Source organism: Tinamus guttatus, unplaced genomic scaffold (assembly GCF_059628265.1).
Source record: "Tinamus guttatus ecotype Peru unplaced genomic scaffold, ASM5962826v1 Tinamus_guttatus_pri_ptg000325l, whole genome shotgun sequence".
Lineage (NCBI taxonomy): Eukaryota > Metazoa > Chordata > Aves > Tinamiformes > Tinamidae > Tinamus > Tinamus guttatus.
Window position 1 is genome coordinate 1,061,630 of NW_028288859.1, and position 20,321 is coordinate 1,081,950.

Sequence of the window (20,321 nt, forward strand, 5' to 3'; positions counted from 1 at the left end):
AGCAGCAGCTCCTGTCCAAAGAGTTGGAGCATGCTATAGAATGAAGTGCAGCTGTGTAAGCTATTCCATTGGGCTGGTTCTGTGCAAGCTCAGTTTGTGTGTAACCTGTCTCTGAGCAACATGCTAAGGATTACGAAGACACCTAATTGTCCTTATCTTAAGTAAGTGCTGTCGAGAAAAACTTGGAAGTCTTTTTATTCTGATAACAGTTGCATTAGGCACTTTGATTTGTTTGCATTGCATTGGTGATACATTAACAAAGCAAATGCAGTTCAGAAGCATTTCATCTCAGAAAGGCTATAAAGATACATTTGGTGGTTTCGTTTCAGCAGTAAGTAGTAAGTTGTTTCAGTAGTAGTAAGATACATCTTTGTCAGTCAAAGGAAAAAGTCATTAAAACTTCAGTTCTTTCAAGTTGGCAACTGTCGTCACCTATGTTAAAATTAGTCTACTAAAATTTCAAGTATGGTTTCTGACTAAAGTAACTTCTACAAAGTAACTTAGTGTGACTGTTTTATGTTTTTCTCCTTATTTAAGGTGAAAATTTCCGCAATGAGTAAACGTAAATTGAAGGAGAGCAGCAGTGTAAATGGAGAATGCATTTCACAGGTTAGTAATATTTTCATTGTCTGATTTGGCTTGAGTTATGAAACTTCTCCGTTCTCTTTCATCCTTGTAATCCTGTGTGTTTTCAAGAGACCAATAAAAAGGCACATTGAGATACTTGATAAAATTTCTAGAGGTAAGTGTTTGTTGGATCTGTGTTCTGTCTTAATTTCAGCTTCTCGCCTGGTGCTTAGCTGTTTCAATATTGATCTAGTTTTTGCAGTGTCTTAAGAAAAATGCTGAAGGACAGTCTTGCACTTTGGCAGTCATGTGGCAGTCATGTAGCTGTCAATTACAGCTTGTATGTAAAGGTTCTTTGTTGTCGTTTGTTTTAGTAACCCAAGGAGTGGAAGGAGTTTCAGTACGTAGCACATCTTGACCTTTCTCAGACTTGGCACTAATATCATTGTCTGATCAGATCCTGTATTTTGCAGTTTGCAATGTGAGCCCAGATAGCTTTTACCTTTTTGAAAGGAATAACCCAGGCTAGGTGGAACAGCAGCTAATGAAGCAGATTTCAGCCTTATAAAACTTGTTTGTTTTATATCTCAAATAGGCTACCTGGGAACTGTGCTGCATCTTGTAGTGAGTTACCTCTGGTGTGCTGCTGTGATTCTCTTATGTTTTAATCTTGTGTTTCTGTGTCTCTGAAGTGCTTTTATAGGTGGAAAATTCTTTTTGCTTCTGGATGAGCAGTGCTGATTGTTTAGATTTTTATTTTTACAAGAGTTAGCCCGGAAATAAAATAAATAGGACTTTAGAAAAAGGGGACTATGAAAAATTGGACAAGCACAGGTGGTGTATATTTTTAAAAATCTTTTCATAGTGAAATTGTTATTTTTAATCTTCTATTATCCATTATTTAGACTTGCTGAAGAATATGTGGTAGAGATTTGAGGGGGATATATGTGTTTATTTTAAAACTAAACCCCCAGAAATTATAGTGTTAATTTTATCATGAATTTTAAGTTACTTAACATCAGAAATGACATTTTCAAGCTACTAAAAACTTGCTAGTGATGCACCCCATGACAGGACTGGTGAATACTAATCAGTTAAAAATGGCACAGAGAAATAACTACTACTTAAGGTCAGTAAAACTAGGGATGTTAATGTGTGTATTTTTTAAGGAAGATTATTTAATTATCTTTGCAGTTTAATCTGTGCAGTCCTGTGCTGTGACACCAAGCATTTAAACAGGCACACTAGTTGTTAAAAAAAGGATGGAGTATTCAAGTATAGATAATATGAGGGGCAGGGATTAGTGGCAAAGTCCTGCAAATTATTAAAAATTGGGATTTTCCAATTTGTGTGCTGTTGGCCAAGTGGTAGGAAAGGTAAGCTATCCTGCTAAAGGTTCGCCATTTTGGAATACATTGAGAATACAATTTTAAGAAATAATTCTTCTTAAACTGAAAAACAGTAAGTCAGTGCAGAAATACAACACAAACTCACAGTTAAAATACTGTATTCTGTATACAAGACTTAAACAAAAAATATTTCAGTTTCTTCATACAACTTAATTCTGTCCTTTGTAAGGACAGAATACATAAGCAATATATTATCTTTGGTTTCATACTAATATTTCTCCTGTTCTTTATCCACTTCCCCCTGCCCCACGCCTTAGTCTCTTCCCAAATTGTGTGTCTGAACTGAGTCTTCAAAGACACTGGAAAAACTGTTGAAAAAGATTTGAGGTTTTTCTGAGGTCTGAAGGTTGTTATCAGCAACTTGTGTATGGCCGATGTAAGAAGTCTATCCAGGGAAGATTTTTGGGAATAACTGAGTGGGTTATCTTTCTTATTTAAGTTTGCTAATAAGTGCTAATATCTGTAAGACAATAAATATCAGTAAGATAATAAATACATTATTATCTTGCTGATTATTGTAATCAATTAGAATGTTGAATAACATCCCTTTGAAGATGAAGGAAAGGAACTATGATAGAAGGGGCCATAAACACACGTCACTGTCACTGAATTTTCTATTTTCTGCTGCTGTCTGTAAAATACAGTGCTTACTGCAATTTCATTCTCACTTTCAAGACCTTGTGTATCATCAGTGACAGTTAAAGCTTATGTGGTGCCTTACTCTACAAACAACGTTTCCATTATTTTACCTATAGTTATTACATTATTGTTACATTCTGATGTTCGAAGCACCAACCTCTGAATTTTGTTCTATATTAATAGGTACAAAGAATTTTACGTGAACGATTCTGTCACCACTGTGCTACTGGAAAACTGTTTGGGATTGAACACCAATACAAGTGAGCAAACAGATTTGTACACTTTTTTTACTTGAAAAACAATCTAGTAAAATTCCTGATTTTTTTACTATCTCTGTTTTTCTAAACCGCACACAAACTTAAATGACTTGAAATGCAATGCTGCTATAACAATTGTCTCAAACTTTAATAGGTTTTATACTGTGTAGTGAAGTTCTGAGTATTAAATTAGTTGCTGTGTTCTAAATACAGAATTCTTGAAATATTTTTTGTAGCTTAGAAGATAACCTCCAATGCATGTTCCAAGCCTATGTTTAATGAGCTGTTCAAGCTAAAAGTTAATTTAGCCTGTTGTGCCTGTTTATTTTTACTTCACATTTTCCACTGTTTGGCTCTGTTAGAAGTATATTTGAAACCCTGGATGCCAAGATCACTTTTCTCCAAGTAGTCTCATAGACACATTAAAAACAAAGCTACTTCTTGGAATCCAGATGTGAAGATTAAAAAGTTGGGTAGATGAGACTTATTTTAAATCTTAACGTCTCAGTGATTGGGTAGTTAACTATCTTAATACTAATACCTTTACAGCCATAGGGAAGAATTCTGAAAGCAACTACTGCGTCTCTAAAGAACTTGAAACACATTGATTAATATTTATAGTAGGGATAATTTTTAATTTAAATTGAATTGCTTTGTGTAAACATTAGTTTCCTTTTCCTTAAAGGAAGGAAAAAGGTATTTTCATTACTTTTTTTGAACCATCTTTCTTACGTCTTTCATGTGGATCTCATGTAGACATGTTTAGTGTAGTTTTGAGAAAGTGTGCTTCTGTGATGTTGGTGTGTTAAACAAGACTGTGTTGATGAACAGCATTGGAAAAATGACATGATGAACTTTCCAACTCTTAATTTTTATTTCCTGAGATTTGTCAGGACTCTTCACTGTTGTTAGCTTTCAAGTGGTAAGCAATAGTAAGCAAAAATGCATTTGCTGTAGCTGTTCCATAATCACTTTATCACTGCTTATAAGTGCTTGTGATGTGTAATGTGAATGTGATGTATTCTCGCTAAAAGTTTATCAGTTGTACGCATTTGTAAATGTGTAAGTTGGAAATGTCAGTATTTTTTATAAATATTTTGAATGTGGTATTAGGTGATTTCCTTTTTTATGAAGGACATTTAGAGACATTATTTTCCTCCTTTAGGCAGGCAGAAAATACATATTTGAAAGAAGTTCAGTATTGCTGTTAGCATTAACAAGTTTTGAATATATATATTTAGCATACAGTTGGTTTTATCAAGATTGTCAAAACGCATGCATTTTACTAAAACACTAATATCATATTGGTGTCTTGGTGTCCAGGTTTCAGCGGTGTCATAGAGGGCTGTCTTGGGTGGTAATTTTTTTGTTTGGTTAGTTTTAGTTTTTGTAGGACTAAAATATATTTTTTTTTTAGTCTGTGTTTTCATGGTGAACATTTGCAAAACTTTAGTGATACCCCTGATTTATGCACATTTGAAAATTTAAAAATATTTCAAGTAGTCTAATCATTCAGCTTTTTTGTACTTTATTGTGCTTTGCATGCTAAAAGAGTTGGCTCTGAAAGCAAGTTGAAATGCATCAAGCTTTTTCTTCTGTTCTAAAGATTCTCTGGATTTTGCATAGTTTCAGTGAATGCTGTCTGGTTTGAAGTTTAACCTACTGCTGTTTCTAATGCAGACATCTGCTGGAGCTGCTGAAACGCACGACCCTTCACGGAGAAAGCAATTCTGCTCTCATTATCGGACCTCGAGGATCAGGAAAGACTACGGTATAAACATGTATTAAAAGCTTATGCAAGGTCAAGTCAAACATGAGGTAGATTACCTCACTGAAGTGTTTGTAGCTCTGTAGAGCAACTTTTTTTTTTAATCTCTGGGCCTGTTTTTGAAGAGATCATGTTAATATTAATATTTATGTTAATATTCAAATCATGTATTAAGCATACACCACTGGAAGGCATTTCAGTGGTTTCTCATGAGGTAATTCTATGAATAGCAATACGGATAAGTCTATTTTCTATCATTTCAAAAACTTCACTAGATTGGCTACATAATAATTTTATAAAATGTAAATAATTGAATAACTTTATGCACAGTTACAAAATCTGGCACCTGACTAATCTCACAAGGGCTTGCAGGCGCTTGTATATTTTTGGAATCCTTTGACCAGATTTTATGCCATGATAGAGGTGCCTGCTATATATATTAACTCATTTTATCAGAATAAGTTGCATTTATTTCATTTTTAGTATTCTTTCTGTGGTCTGGATGTACTGTAGCTTATGCCTGTTATCAGCTTTTTTCCTCTTATGACTCTGTAAAGGCTTTTGCCACAAAAGGCTTATTTTTGCAATGACAGTCAAATTTTGCTCGATAACACCTTAAAAGTTAACCTGTTATCACTATTGTCTTCTCTGTAAACATGACTATAAATAGCACTAGTTGAGGTAATTATGTGCAGTTTAATTTTCTCTTGTGCTTTCTAATTTTTAAGAAGAAATGAATAAAGGTGGTGACTTTATGGCTTCAAAGCAAAGAATTCTATTGCACATCAATCATCAATGAAGCTTTGTCGAAGAAGCTGATTGCTATGCTAGCTCGAGTGACAAATACTGTCACCCCTCAGGCTGTTGAATTTTTTTTTGATTGAGGCAGAAGTCCTAGATATTAATCCAAAAGTTTGGTGTCTAAACTACTAGAGGTATTTTTTATATATATATATTTATTTGCCTAATAGTTCAGCATAATTAACAAATGTTACAGCTATGGTCAGGATACTGACTGTGAAGTTTTCATGTTAATGCTTTTGTCTTCAAAATACTTAAAAACAGTTACACAGTGAAACTACAAATAATTTTCTATCTGGTAATGCTATTTTGTAGTTTTTTTTTTCTTATTGTAAATAATTAATCTTGTCGTAAATAAATTTTGTCTTTTTTTTCCTAGTTATTAAATCATGTCTTAAAAGAGCTCATGGGAATAAAACAAGTCAGAGAGAACCTCTTGCAAGTCCACCTGAATGGTAAGTAATAGAGCATTATTCAAATGCTATGTTACATTGTTTTATATTCCACATACAGAGCAACAGTTTTGCTCTTCAACAGTTGTAAAGGGACCTCTAATATGTGCACTTATTTTTTGTTGCAGTCAACAATGACTTCCTTTTTTTCTCTCTATATAAAAGCAACTAATGTGCTTTTGATGATTTATTTTTTTTCGGAAATGTTAAAAATCTTGTGAATGAATTGCGTGAAATATTTTATGGAAAGTTACGATCTAGTCTTAATTTATAAAATGCTACAGTTTTGTAAGGCTGGAAGTTGAGAGAAACTTCTGGGCATATTTCTACTGGCTGTAGATGTGTCCTCTTGGCATAATGGAAAAGAACAAGTTCTTCATTTAAAGAAAACCTTTTGTGTTAGGGCTTTTGCAGACTAATGATAAAGTGGCCTTGAAGGAGATCACCAGACAGTTACATCTGGAAAATGTGGTTGGGGATAAAGTTTTTGTAAGTATCAGCTTTTATTTGTCTCCCTTAAAAGTTGACTAGAAAACTAGCTTTAAATGATTGCATCTTGTTGATACTAAGTTGACTTTGAGTATTTATTACTAAAATTCTTTTTTTTTTTTTCAATTTTCCCACCTATTTCTGCTTTAAAATTGATAGTAACTGATAGTTGTAGTAGCATTAAGCTATGAAGACCCTGGTTTAAAAACACTTGAAGCCTACCAAAAATACTTTTGTTCTGCAGAAGTGCTGAACCTGGCATTTTGCTGGTTGAGCAGTATTAATGCATCCTGGTATTTTTTCAAAAAACATTAGTTTAAGGTTAGCGTTAAAAAGAATGAAGAAGAGCAAGTCTCTAAATGAAAAAAATATTAAGCATTTCAAAGACTTCTTTCTGTGGGGTAGAAAGTCTCAGAAACATCTCTGTCTTGAAATATTAAAGGAGTAGGCAAGTTAACTAAGCAAAGAGCAGCACCTTTAGTATATTTGAAACCTTGTCTGAATCATGGGGATGCCTATCCAGGTCACTGGCTTCCTAGAGCTCTTATTTTTGCATAGGAATTTCATTAAAATACTTGCTTGTGTAGACCTTTTTCCAAAGAAGAAACCTATTTATCTTAGTTCTGAAGATGGTGAAGAGAAAAAATCTTTCAGACTGAATTTCAATAATTTGAGTTTAAAATACCTTGGGCTAGTGGTCTGGTGGCATCTGAGCTATGCTGGTTGTTGCCTGTTATTCAGAGGTGCATAGCTGTGAGCCATATGTAATATGGGTGGATCCAGGTGGGGAGAGCAAGGTTGTTAAGGAGGAGAAAGATGAAATTCCAGAGGTAGGAGGCTTCTTCTCATCAGTTGCATTTAGAAAGCTTCTAAATGGGCAAAACTTTCTCTCTCTTAGATAAGAGAAACAAGAGAAGTGGGAAATAAGCAGGATGGAATACAAGATGAGTGTTTGACTGTAGTTATTAAGTTTTATTGTCTTTTGGAAATGCTGGTTGTGTTTTGATTTCCTGAGCTCTGAAAATATTCATGCCTTAACCAAATGATTTTAGATATAGGGAATGGAAAACCCCTCCCAGTGCTGAGGTAATTTTTTCCAAAATACAGATGCAGTAGTAAAAGGAAACTGCAAGTATTCCAGCATAGCTGATTGTGTTCTCTTCTTATCAGAGAACTAGAACAATCTTTCATCTTCTGCAGCTCCCCTACTAAAGAGAGCTCTAGACAAGATGGGACTTGGATATCTGAAGTTCCTCTACCTTCCTTTTTTTATTATTTTTTCCTCTTAACTGTGCTATTGTGTCATCCTACTTAAAGCTCTTGAAGTATCTTATCTCTTCCACTGCATACGTGCATGGAAACATGCTGATTTGCAGGAGTTTCCTTGCTTCTGTCCATAGAAACTTCTTCTCTGTCAGCTCCTGCAACTCTAGTTCAAGAAGTTTTAAACTGGTTATTTTGTCCCCTACAATATGGCTTGTGGTCTTTGATTGCAGCTACTTCCCATCTCTTTGTAATATAACTTAGAGTGAGGAAATTGAAATAGAGTGGTCAGAGCAATTCACTGCTTTCTGACATGAAGATGTGTGAAGCTTCCATCTGTCTCATAATGTAGCAGATTTAACAACCGCACATTTACAGTCTGTTTTTAAGTAAGGAAATGGACTTCAGTACATGCCTGAACTTGATGTAGTCATATAATTCTGAGAATAACCTTGAAAACCTATTGTGAAACTTTTTGTTTGTTTAGGGCAGTTTTGCTGAAAATCTTGTGTTCCTTCTTGAAGCTTTAAGGAAAGGTAAACATGCTACCAGCCTCTCTTTTAAAATAATATACGTTTCTGTTTGTCAGCTGACTGAAAAACTAGCATATCATGCTGCCTTCCTCTATTTTTACATCTAAAGTTTCTCCATCTACTTGAACAAGTGCTATAAGGAAAACTTGCTCAAGAATGTATCGTGGTTGCAAAAAAAGTGTAGAAGACTTGTAATACTGATCAAATACAGACCTAACCTAAACGATGCCATGAAGACTTATGTCTGATAGGCTGCTGTGAAGGACAGGTTCTTTTATCTAGGTTGCACCCATTGAAAATAGTGTTCTAAAAATTGGCCATGGGAGCCTGTCTTTTGGTATTCAGAAATTGTCTGTCGAACTATACAAAACCTCAGCAGTTCTTCCATGAATTTTCCTTTTTAGTACTGTAGCAATGCGTATGCGAAAGGAGGTGCTCGCAAAATGCCTAAAAGAAAATATATAAACTAGTTAAAGCCTAAACATGTAGAAGCTGTGGAAGTGAGAGTTTGATGGTGCAGTTACCATGTCAGTGACGATCACTTTTCAATTGCCCTCTCAGGTGATCGGAGCAGCAGCTGCCCGGTCTTGTTTGTGCTGGATGAGTTTGACTTGTTTGTTCATCACAAGAACCAGACGCTGCTCTATAACCTCTTTGACATATCCCAGTCTGCACAGACTCCTGTAACAGTTATTGGACTTACATGCAGACAGGTAAGAAATTGCTCTTGGTGAATGTTTTCAACTGTTTTTAAGAGAATTTTGTCATAATTGGAAGGTTTTCTCTTCCCCGTTTCTGGAACTTTGCTTAATTTACTAGGAGATTGTTCTCAAGTATCTGTTTATCAGACTGTTGAATTAAAAAAAAATAATTCAGTGCGGAGAGCAAGCTTAAATGACCAAAAAACTGCAAAGCCTTCAGCATCACTGCTGAAAGTTTTACACTGATGAGGAGATAAAGAGCCCTTGTCCGATATTACTGCAGAAGACAAGATCCAGTACTGTGTTAGTTTCTAAGCAGGCACTTCAGCAGAGCATTTTCACTGTAACATTAGCATGTTCAAAAGGGATTTATGATCTATGTTAAACTTGCTGTGGTTTTTGCAATGATGTTGTAAGGAACTGAGGACGGATCATGTGTTTACCATGATAATCCTTTCTAACAGTAGGGGAGTTGATACTTTACAAAAATTACACTTTTTCCAAATAAAGTGAGTGTGAAGATAGCCAGGTTATGGAAGACAAAATTAAAAAAAAAAAATTATCAAAGCTTAAATATAGTTGGTTGCATTTGAGTAAAATTCAACTAGACAAATTACTAGAAAAGTGAACTATTATTCTGTATCTGCAACAATAACTTGCTTAGTTCTGTGTGATGATCTTCAGATAAGTATTGGCTCTTAAGATTTTTCATTTTTTTAAAAAAAAATCAAATTCTTTCAGGCTGACAAAAGGCATGAGAAATGACAGCTGCCAGCCCCCATATCTACTAGGAACTTGTCTAGAGCCACGATAGGCTGAAGCATCTTGGATGCAGACCGAAGTCACTGAAATATTTACATAATCTATGGAGAAATTTGCTGAGTATCCTAGCAACTAATTACCCAGCATGATGTAGTGCAACACGTGATTAGGCATTTTAAGGCACATCAGCTACAGTAATTAGCAAAGGTCTTTCTTGTCTTGCTAGAACACTTTAAATCTGAGACTGTAGTAATTATTTTTATACTATTTACTTCTGTTTATTGCAATCTTTTGTAAACTAAGAAGTATGTGTCTGTTGGGGATTTATTTTATTTTATTTTATTTTTTTTTAAAGGATATCCTGGAACTCTTGGAGAAGAGAGTAAAATCAAGGTTCTCTCATCGGCAGATATATTTGATGAATTCCTTTGATTTTAAACAATACATTAAAATATTCAAAGAACAACTGTCTCTTCCTGCCGATTTTCCTGATGAGTCGTTTGCACAAAAGTGGAATAATAATGTTAAGGTATTTAAAGCCCTTAATCTCTCTTCTAGGAAAACTTTTAAAGCTTTACATACTTATCAACTGGTCTTATTTTAAGTTTTTACCTAATGTCAGTATTTCCTTTTACTGTCTGAGATTGGTACTGGATAAATCAATTGCGACATGGAATTTTTGCTTAACTGAAGCCTGAAGATATAGTTAGGTCACAAAAAAGACCAAAAAGAGTAAGATTACTCTTCAAGACTTGTGTTGTTCAATAAGCTGAGGTCTTTCTGAAAGTTAGCTAGCATTTTAGGTGAATAAGACCTGTTTTGCTCAGAAGATTCAAACGTTGCTTAACAGTATGTGTTTTTTTTTGGTTTTGTTTTTCTAAGCATCTCTCAGAAGATAAAACTGTGCAAGACCTGCTGCAAAACCTTTTCCACTGTAGCAAAGACCTGCGCTCGCTGCATCTGCTCTTGGTATGTATTTGGACAGGTATACAATATCCTCCTGGATTTACAGTAATGTGTAAATAGTTACCAAATCTGTGCTTGAAACATCTTTTTATTGAGCAGGCTTTGAAACGTATTGTTTCTTCTGTTGCTCTAGGCCTCCATCATTCTGTACTTTCTTAGTGATTTTGGGTTGTGCTGGTTTTTACAGTGCTCTCTTTGTGAAGGTGGGCTTTTTTAGTTAAAAATGGTGGGATTTGGGGGATATTGAAAGTAACTTCAGCTTAAGTCTTCTAACTTATAAAGCAAACTGCAGGTGAAATGTTATCAAAACAATTTTTTTCTTTGAGCTTTCTGTTGGTTGTTGCCGTGTCCTGAACTCCTGCCTGGAAACTACTTTCTGCTTTTTATTTACTGCTTTTTTTGGAGCCAACCACTTCCATCATTTTTCCTGTTTTATTAAATCTGTCACTGTAAGGGCTGCTTCTTGCACTGCCTTACTTCAAGATTTTGGTGCCATTTTTTGTCCTGTAATTTTGTATCTTGCTATACTTCGGGCTGTCTCCTGCTGCTACTGCTCTTAGTTTGTCTGTATTCCTGCCCAGTCATCTGTTTCTTGGCCTATTCTTGAGTAACTCCATGCAGATACATGCACTTTCCATGCTGCTTTTGGAATAAGTGACACTTGCAGCTATCACGTCCTCATCCCTCTTCCTGCCCCCTAACTTACTAAGATACTTGCACTTAGGTCAACAGTGGAAGACTCTTCCATATTCAGTAAGTCTGGCCACACTGACAACGAATTTGGGCAACAGATGAGCTTAATGTGTTGCCAGCCTTTGTAGAGGATCTCCCACAGTTAACATGAAAGCACTAACGTTCATTACAGTAGATAAGTACCATTTATTTCAATATCTTGGAACATCTCTGCCGTCAGCATGAAAAGCCCCCTGTACCTCCCTGCCCCTGTGCTGTGTAATTCAGCATTTCATGTTCAGCTCTGCTGCGGGCTGTGCCTGGACTGCTCCGTGCTCTCCCCGGTGTTGACCCTGGGGTCTCCTTCTCGGGGTGGGTATGGACTTGTGGCTTTTGTTCTCAAGCACGCAGTATGGTCACAGTCCTCCTCTTGAGAGACCTGGAGTTGGTTACAAGATTGCAAGTTATTTCCAGCTCGGCAGCACCTGACTCCATCTCTGTGGCTCTAAGGGGTTTCTAAATCCCGTCAAGAGGCTTCTCTGAAGAATGCCACAAAGAGCTGAGGAGAGGTGAATAATCTCACTTAGCTGTGACCTGAAGCTCAGAGGCTGAAGCTCAGAAACGTCATCTTCGCAATTCCTTTCCTTTAGGAAAAAGTCCAGGGATTCCAGAGGGCTGGGCTGGCCTTAGAAAGACTGAAGTAGGGGAGGCATTTGGCAGCTCTGCCTTTTCTGTGTCTTGCGACCAGGGCACCCACCCCACTCAGCAGCAGACCCACATCTTCCCTGCTCCTCCTTTTGCTGCTGCTGTGTTTGAAGAAGCCCTTGTTGTCCTTGACATCTCTTGCCAGATTTAATTTCAGATGCGCCTTAGCCTTCCTCACCGCATCCCTGCGTTCCCTGACAACACTCCTGTGTTCCTGCCAAGGGGCCAGCCCCTTTTCCAGTCTGAGTTTTGCCAGGAGCTCCTTGCTCAGCCACACAGGTTGCCCTCCCCTGCCGATCCTGAGCGTGGGGAAAGGTGCTTGAATCCTGGAGCCCCCTTCCCTCCAGGGCCCCGGTCCATGGGATTCCTCCAGGTGGGTCTCTGAAGAGGCCATTTGCACCCTGATGTCCAGGGTCGCAGTCCCACTTACCACCCTGGTGCTTCCTTGCTGGACCTGAACTCCTCCAGTTCCTGGTCACCGGAGCCCGGGCTCCCCAGCCTCCCTGCTCCGGCTGCTCTTCCTCTATTTGCTGGCCCCAGCTCGTCACCTCTCCTTGTTGGCTGCTCCACTCCCTGTGTTAAAAAGTCCCCGTCCATGTCCTGTAAGAGCCCCAGAGCCTTTCGTGCCTGGCTCCTGGGGTGGTGGAAGGCCCCGTCCTTCCCCTCATGGGGCAGGACTGAGGGGGTAACAACCTCCTGCTCATCTTCCCGGATGCTCCCCAGCCTCTTGGCTTCCTGGCAGCTTGTCACAATTTCGGGTTGGAAAATTGAGCTGTTGCTAATTGACTAGTCTTCCAATAGCAAAGACTTCCATTTACAGTGACAACCAATTTTTAAATTCGGAGCTTCCCATCATTTTGCCTTGTCAGAAGAGATGCCTGTTTCCAGGGGAAGATCAGTACCCACCGCGTGTTGCTCCAGACACAGTCTCAAACCTCCCAGGCAAAGCTAGTTATTTAGGAGGTTTTCAGTATAATCCCACTGCCTGCGCAGGGTTTATTTGTTAGTGTTTCCAGTGACTCCAAGGGAATTGTGTTTATTTGTGCCCCCTACATGTCCAGCAATGAGTAAAGGAGTGTTTTGTGCTTGGCTTCCAGATGCTGGCTCTGCGGAAGGTCACGGTGCAGCAGCCCGTGCTGGCCGTGGCGGATCTGCTGGAGGCGAGCAAGCAGCGCGGCGGCGACTCGAGGGCCAACATCGTGCACGGTGAGACCGGCTCCTCCCGGGACAGGGAGGCTCCTGCCGTGCACTGGGCCACCTCCTACATCTGCCTGCATATAGCCTTTTAGCTCTGGGACTTCTTCACAACTCGGAACTGCAAATAATCTTTTCAAACTCTCATTTCATGACGTACTATAGAATAAGCTGTACATTGCGTAGCAGGACAAGGAATTTTTAGCAGCATCACAGCAATCTGTAATGCTGTTTTATTTTCTTTCTACTTAAGTTCCTTGTATTTTGGAAGAAGTAGGCTACTTCTTAATCCTTTCTTCATATACCCAGAAAACTAATATTCTCACTTGTTTAGCCTCTCCACTGGAGGCAGTGGTTGCATTACAGAGGATCCAAAACACTAAAATCTATGAGGTCAACAGCGTAAGTTGAGGATTAAAAATAGAACATGTAAACTGTTTGCATTTCTGATATGCTTAAGTGAAATATTTAGAGCTCTTGTCTTTCCTTCTAGGTTTGTCTGTCCTGGAAACTTGCCTAATTATAGCTATGAAACACTTAAACGATGTTTATGAAGGAGAACCATTTAACTTCCAAATGGTTTACAATGGTGAGAGGAAGGCATTATCTTTACATACCCAAGCCCAAGGATCTTTCCTGCACTAACTTTTTTGTTTCCTCCTTAACACAGAGTTTCAGAAGTTCATACAGAGGAAGGCCCATTGTATGTACAACTTTGAGAAGCCAGTTGTCATGAAGGTAACCCCTGAGCACAACTTGTCAGAGATGAGTGTGTGTTTTGCTTAGAAGTGATGTCTCCAAAACGTCATGCATTAAGACCAGTTTATAAAACGTGTTTTTCTTGTTTTGAGCTTATACAAGTGTGACTGTTTGAAACGGAGGTGGCTGTGTGTGCCCGGCCCAACAACTGAGGGATACCTGTGAGCTGAGTGCTGCTGTGGGCTGCCTGGGCTAGTGGGCTGCTGCTGTGTTAATGTCACTGTGCCCAGCTCTGCGGAGGGAGCTGCTGCTTGCAGTGTTGCTGTGTTGGAGCAGTTTGACCAGCTGCGCATGCAGCGGTGCAGCTTTTGGTTAATGAGTGCAGCCCCCCAGGAGCAGCACTGCAGGAGCGAAAATAGAGCAGCTCTGCCACTTGGGAGCAGAACGTTGTGGTGTCCCAGTCAGTGTTACACAGTCAAGCTTAAATGCATTCAAGTGCCCCCATGAGCAGGACACAATTCGTAGTTTAACCAGCTTGTATTCCTCAGGAACAAAGTCATTCCCACTCGGTTATACACACGTACACCCCAGATTGCCAACATTCCCTTCATGAGGAAAGCAGCCTTTATTCAGCACACAGGGGCAGGATGCTTTGTAATTGATCCAAAGGGAAATGGAATAAAGTAAAATGGAGTTGGCATTTTAGGGTGCGTGTGGTATTAAATCCCAGATGAGTGGAGGTATTGGAGCCAGGGAGGATGCATGTGTCCACTTCCTCAGCACTTTTTGTTGTCTTGTTTTTAGGCCTTTGAACACCTCCTGCAACTGGAATTAGTGAAACCCGTAGAGAGACCGACGGTGCGTGCTCAGAGGGAGTATTTACTGATGAGGCTGCTCTTGGACAGCAACCAGATCATGGACGCGCTGCAGGCCTACCCCAACTGCCCCACGGACGTGAAGCAGTGGGCAGCTTCCTCACTCAGCTGGCTCTGACCTTTCTGGAACTATCATCATCACTGACTGCCTCAAAACTTCTGGAATTAACTCTAGAAACACTTCCCTACAGGGAGGATGTTCCAGTTAATAAATGTTCGAACGAATGAGTGGGGAGTTTCTGCTTTGCTGCTTGGGTTGGGAGCTGAGGAGAACAGTAATGTTATCGTCTGCTTGCCATGAATTAGCTGAACTCAGCTTTGCTCAGCTTAGTGCAAACGTCCCTCACTCAATTCCGACTTCAGAGAAATTGGGACAACTCCCTGAGTTCTGTAATCATCTCCAATGGAGCTGCCGTAGCAGCTGCCCCTGTGGGCACAGCAAAGGCTGGGGCTTGTGCTGTAACCCCAGCGTGGTCTCTGCAGCAGGGGCACCTTTCTAGGGCAATTTAAAGGTGCTGTTTGGGGTTCTTTATCTCTAAGGGCAATTTAAAGCTGCTGTTTGGAGTTCTCTATCTTCAATGTGTGACTTAAGGAGATTTTTACATCCATTTTTTTTATTAGTTGCAACTGGCTTTAACGGATGAGCAGCAGCACTTGCTCTGTTGCTGCTCTGTGGTGGTGAGGAGGGAAGAAGGGAGCTTTTCCGTGCGACTCTGCAGCTGCTCCTGGGCAACCAGGCCAGGATCCTGCAGCTGAAGCCTGGCCCCCTTGTCCCAATGTGGCCCAGGGGTGGCCTGGAGGTGGCTGTGTTTTAAGGCCTTCAGGAAACACTTGCCTCACTCCGGGATTCATGGAATGTCTCTTTCCTCCAGGAGGAAATATTCAACTTGTCTGTTAAAGCCTGCGTACCCTGAAGGCTGCTTGTTTCTCTCTTACCTGCTTTGTTAGTTTTAAAACTTACCTCCACCTCCTGGAAAGCCTAGAGATACTTTGAAAGCAGCAGAATAGTAACATAAGGGAGAGCTGCAGGGGCTCCCTGCTGTCCAGCTCCCTGGGCAGCCGCAGGGCTGAGGAGCCTCCTGCAGCTCCCGTCAGAGCAAAGTTGCAGCAGAAACCTTTATCCCAAGGCAGGTTTTATAGAATGTGGGAGCGTTTTCAGAGGGGAGGGAGCGTAATGACCCTCCCTGCAGCGCCCGGAGCTGCCTCCTGTTCTCCAGGCCGCGGAGAAGAAACACGGGGCAGGGCAGAGAGCTGAGCACCAACCAACCTCCCCGCTGGCAGCAGGAGCTGCAGGTGCCTCCGAAACAGCCCCTCATGCCGGGGGGCTGCACTGGGCCCAGCTCTGTGCCTGGACGCACCAGCAGCACCGCGGGTTCTGCTTCAGCCCCTTCGCCACGGACCGCGGCCGGCGAGGAGCAGCAGCGTCAGAAAGAAGGGCATAGGCAAGGCCTAGTAGTCATATGTTTTATTTTAACTTTCAGGGGAGATGGGGAGAAAGAGCATACATTTCCGTTTGTACAATATTTAACAATCACTTTATTGAGGGCGGGGGGGTTGGTTGGTTTTTCAGTACTTGCAGGAAAACAGCAAGCACGTTCCGACAGTAGTACAACAACCTGTGCCCAAAACACTGACAAATACAAAGAGGAAGGGTAAAATAACTGCTTACCAAAACCTCGAGAGGTAACGAATAGGATATGGACTGAAACGGCAGTAAAAAAAATAAAAAGAAATGAAAAAAAAAAGCCAAGGAAAGTAAAGTACTGCTGGTTGAGTATCTGAGGTAAATGATGTTCCGTCAAGGATGCTACTTGAATCATTTTGCCCCCTATTACAGCTTTCTGCATTTTGTACCAAGTATTCCTAATAAAAATAAACGCATTAAAAAAGGTTCAAAAAGACGCTGGAGAAGAGGAGCAACCTGGTACCCCTCTTTGTTGAATGCTCACGTGAACAGGACGTGTCTGGTGACTGCCTGGCACGGTTTCCCTGGCAGGCCCCACGCTGGCAGGGGCAGAGCGCACTGAGCTGCTCTTTAAACATCTGCCCCAAGGTGCGAAGCGGAGGCTGGAGCCCCCTGCAGCCAGCGCGCGCAGGGACATCCCCAGGGAACCCCGGCCCTGCACGAGCCGCGTGCCCCAAGGGCTCTGGGTGCTGCCCCTTCAGCAGCGCCTCTGCTCCGAGCACCCGTTCACGGTGCTGCTCTACACCCTCGATCACGGATGGCGCTGGAGCAGCCAGGCACCCCCGGGGCCTGCAATGGGGGACAGGGACAGCCCCTGGGCCCGCTACTACCCTGTTAACCCGCCTGCACCAGCGCCTCAGAGGGGTTAGAGCTCAGCAGGAGCCAGGAGGCGGCAGGAAAGCACGAGCGGGTGCGGATTTGTTCAGAACTCATCAGCTATTCCACGCGCTGCTGGGGAGGTTAAACAACAGCCCCGCACTGACAACGGAAGCAAAACGAAAGCGTCAATCCAAACAGCGGCCAAAAGAGATTCTGTTCATTTAGAACCAAGCTGCACCCGACAGCAGCGTGTGCCAACGCGCCAGCACGGGGCTGCGTGAAACCTTGGGCAAAGACGTGCCCAAGAGCAGACCGAGAGCACGGGGGACGGTTCGGGTCCCTTCCGCCCCGCTGCTGCGGACGCGCTCAGCCCGTCCCCAGCGGGCCGGTTCTGCAGCCCTGCTGGGGCCTGGAGGGGTGTAGGGGAGAGGACGGGCAACAAGTGTAGGGAGAGGGTCCTGCTGCAGCGCTCTGGCACCCACCTACCTGTCAGTTCTAATTGGAATAAGGCTCGACCTCCTACCCTCTAAAATATTGTTGGAGTGGTTAAAGCCGTTCCCGTGTTTTTCCTTATTTTTTGCGCATCCATCCATGCTACGTACGTTGGTATTCGTTACCTCTGAATAGTCATTGCATATTTTAAGCTACAAGCGTAACCGAGTTGTCCCTGACATTTTTAAGCAGTCGTAATCGAAACCTGTGGCTATAATTTTCAGTCCGATGCGAGGAGAAACCTCCGTATCCCGGCGTGAGGCAGCGCTCCAGGAAGGTGGCACCGAGCTGGGAGCGGAGCGAAGCGGAGGAAGGAGCTGGGGGAGCTGGAGCTTCCTGAGGTGATCCCGAACCAGGGCGCAGAGCCCCCTGCACCCTGCTGAGGGAAACAGACACGCGGGCAGAGCTTGCACTAACATAAATAGGAAAAAGGCTTTTTAAAAAAGAACAAGAGTTAAGAGCCTTCCAGTGTCACAGCTCACAGAAAAATTAAAAAAAGTCATGCTTAAGTTTTCAAATATTCCTCAGACACAGCAAACCTAAATAGTATTCAGTTAAATAAATGTATGAGATATTCTGGGAAATGGAGGTAAGAAAAAAATTAAACTAAAAACAGGAAGAAAAATTTTGTTTCAATAAACAGCACTTTTTCTTTTTTTTATACACAACAAGCTAGCACAAGAGAAGGCTAAAAACACTGCTTTAGGAATGGCCATTTACTGTTGGCATGAAGCATAGCTTACCCTTTTTAAATAACACAGTGAATTTGAAATACATCATTTACAAAACACGGATCAATTTATTATTCAAATTTCGTTAGTGTTGTCAATCTCATAATTTAGCAGAGGTGGAACTGAGGTATACCTTGTTGAGGGAGGTTAAGTAATACTTGGAAGCCTCTTTGCTATATCCCACTTGATTACTTTGTTTATGTACACCGAACAGCAGCACACTAAACATTCACAAGCTGTGTCATATTGGCATTACAATAGTCATTTTTATAAACAACAGCAAATGCAATAAAAACAAGTTACCCTTTTTTAAATCTGAAATGAAATGTTTGATTTAAAAAAAATAACAGTAGTTCATTTAAGGAATTAGTCTCTTCTGACAGACATTAAGAAATCTGATGTCAGTTTTTAAAACACTTGATTAGCCAGTACAGGTCCATATTCTTCATTTAAGTTCCTCGATAACACGTTACCATCTCTCAGTCACGTGTCCTTCAGGTGTGAGCAGGGAATGCAAAAAGTCTCACGGATCCATGTTTGGGAGGAGAGAGGAAGGGAAAACAAAGGACAAGGCCCCTCTCGCCGCTGTTCCGGGGAGACCTACCGTCCTTCCCGCACGGAGCGGGAACGGCTGAGCCGTCCCGTTCGCTTTAGCAGCTCCAGTTACGAGTCCGTGACCAGTGCAACTATCATAGACTGGATTCTTTGGGAGGAAAGTCAACGTTTGTCACCATTGTGACCACAGTCACGATGTCCTCTGTGGTTATAATGTTAGTGAGTTTTTGCATCTGGATAATGCGCTCCTCCACGCAGCCCGCGGACAGCCGGGCCTCGGCGTCGTGATCCCAGCACTCCTCGATGGTCTCGCAGAGCATGGCCATGCCCTGCAGGGACACAAGCCACGTCACACATCAGTGCCCCGTCCCCAGCACGCCCCGGGGAAGGGGGCTCCAAGGGCCTGTTTGTTTTGGACCTGTCCTATTCGCGCTGCACCCTTTAACCAGCGCAGGCAACGCGGACGAATGGGTTCCGCTACCTGGTGCCATGGTCTGGTGGTGCTGATACCAACCTCAACTTGAAAACCAAACCAGAAAAGCAGTTTTCCTCCGTAAGAGATGCCACAAACTGCTTAAGTGGCACTGCTTACCCTTTTTTAAATATAATTTCAACATACACATTCTAATTTCCAAAATTAAACTCAAGAGTCTCCTTTTTCACCAATACTCAAATGCTTTCAAGTCACTTGAGAGCTAATATTTTAAAACGAAGATAATATAGCTCAAAGCCCATTTAATTTTAACTATAATTATTAAATCAAAGTTCTTCCTAAAGGACAGCAACACAAACATGACAAAATCTGGAGTCCAAAGCACAACTTTGACGACCTTGATCGCTTTGCTACTTACAGAATGCTTTTGCCAACACTCTCTCAAAACGGGTCTCTTCTTTTTATGAACTACAACCTCCTGCATGTCTTCGAGGGAGGGATGTTGGCCAATTTCTTCTTCGAATGGCAGCATGTACTCATCCACAGGGCCTGTGAACAACAAGAATAAAGGGCTAAAACGCACATATTCCACCAGTGCATATAGATAGAAAGCCCAGTAGCTTAGATTCACAGTCCATAATCAAAACGCAACAGAGTAATTCACTTTTGGTTGCCATTAAATGCTGGGACTGGGACAAGCAACGTGCTAGGAGGTATTTTAACCAGGACACCAAGTGTTTTCAGGGCCCATGTACCCCCAGGTCCGCAGCAGTGACTGCTGCAGCCCTTGGGAACCTGCTGCATTTTATGCTGCAATCCCCAGAGCTCAGGATAAAGTCCTTGTGCTGAGACTACCTTGTCCTTAGCAGAAGTAACGGAATAAACCTCGTACCCTGAGCTAGGAATTAGAGAATACACAAATATTTGTTGCAATAGGTAGTCTCCCTCACGCTCCGAGGTGCAGTTTTAAAGCAAGGTAAGTGTGTTGGAGGAGGAGGAGGAGGATGGCCGAGGTGAAGGGCTGGTGCCTGTGGTGACGCCGCTCCATCGCAGCGTGCAGGGCTCCTCATGGAG

General features: G+C 41.5%; 2 protein-coding genes across 3 annotated transcripts in view; one reads left to right on the forward strand and one right to left on the reverse strand.

The window, feature by feature from the left end:
• The first annotated feature begins 524 nt into the window (after positions 1-524).
• Positions 525-14,882, forward strand: ORC4 (origin recognition complex subunit 4). The gene is made up of 13 exons (XM_088529159.1): positions 525-609; positions 2,799-2,875; positions 4,553-4,643; positions 5,821-5,896; positions 6,297-6,382; positions 8,133-8,181; positions 8,740-8,891; positions 9,997-10,170; positions 10,524-10,610; positions 13,082-13,190; positions 13,672-13,767; positions 13,849-13,916; positions 14,682-14,882. Exons 1-13 carry the CDS (start codon positions 553-555, stop codon positions 14,868-14,870), a joined length of 1,311 nt encoding a protein of 436 aa, XP_088385285.1. The 5' UTR covers positions 525-552; the 3' UTR covers positions 14,871-14,882.
• Positions 14,883-18,934: 4,052 nt separating this feature from the next.
• The window catches only part of ACVR2A (activin A receptor type 2A), a 46,704-nt gene continuing 45,317 nt past the window's right edge, over positions 18,935-20,321 (reverse strand). For both annotated transcript variants that reach the window (XM_088529155.1, XM_088529154.1), the window contains 2 exons: positions 19,666-19,796; positions 18,935-19,143 (listed from right to left, as the gene is read on the reverse strand). In XM_088529155.1, the coding sequence (XP_088385281.1) occupies positions 18,949-19,143; positions 19,666-19,796 (326 nt within the window). In that variant the 3' untranslated portion in view covers positions 18,935-18,948. The remainder of the gene's footprint in view (positions 19,144-19,665; positions 19,797-20,321) is intronic.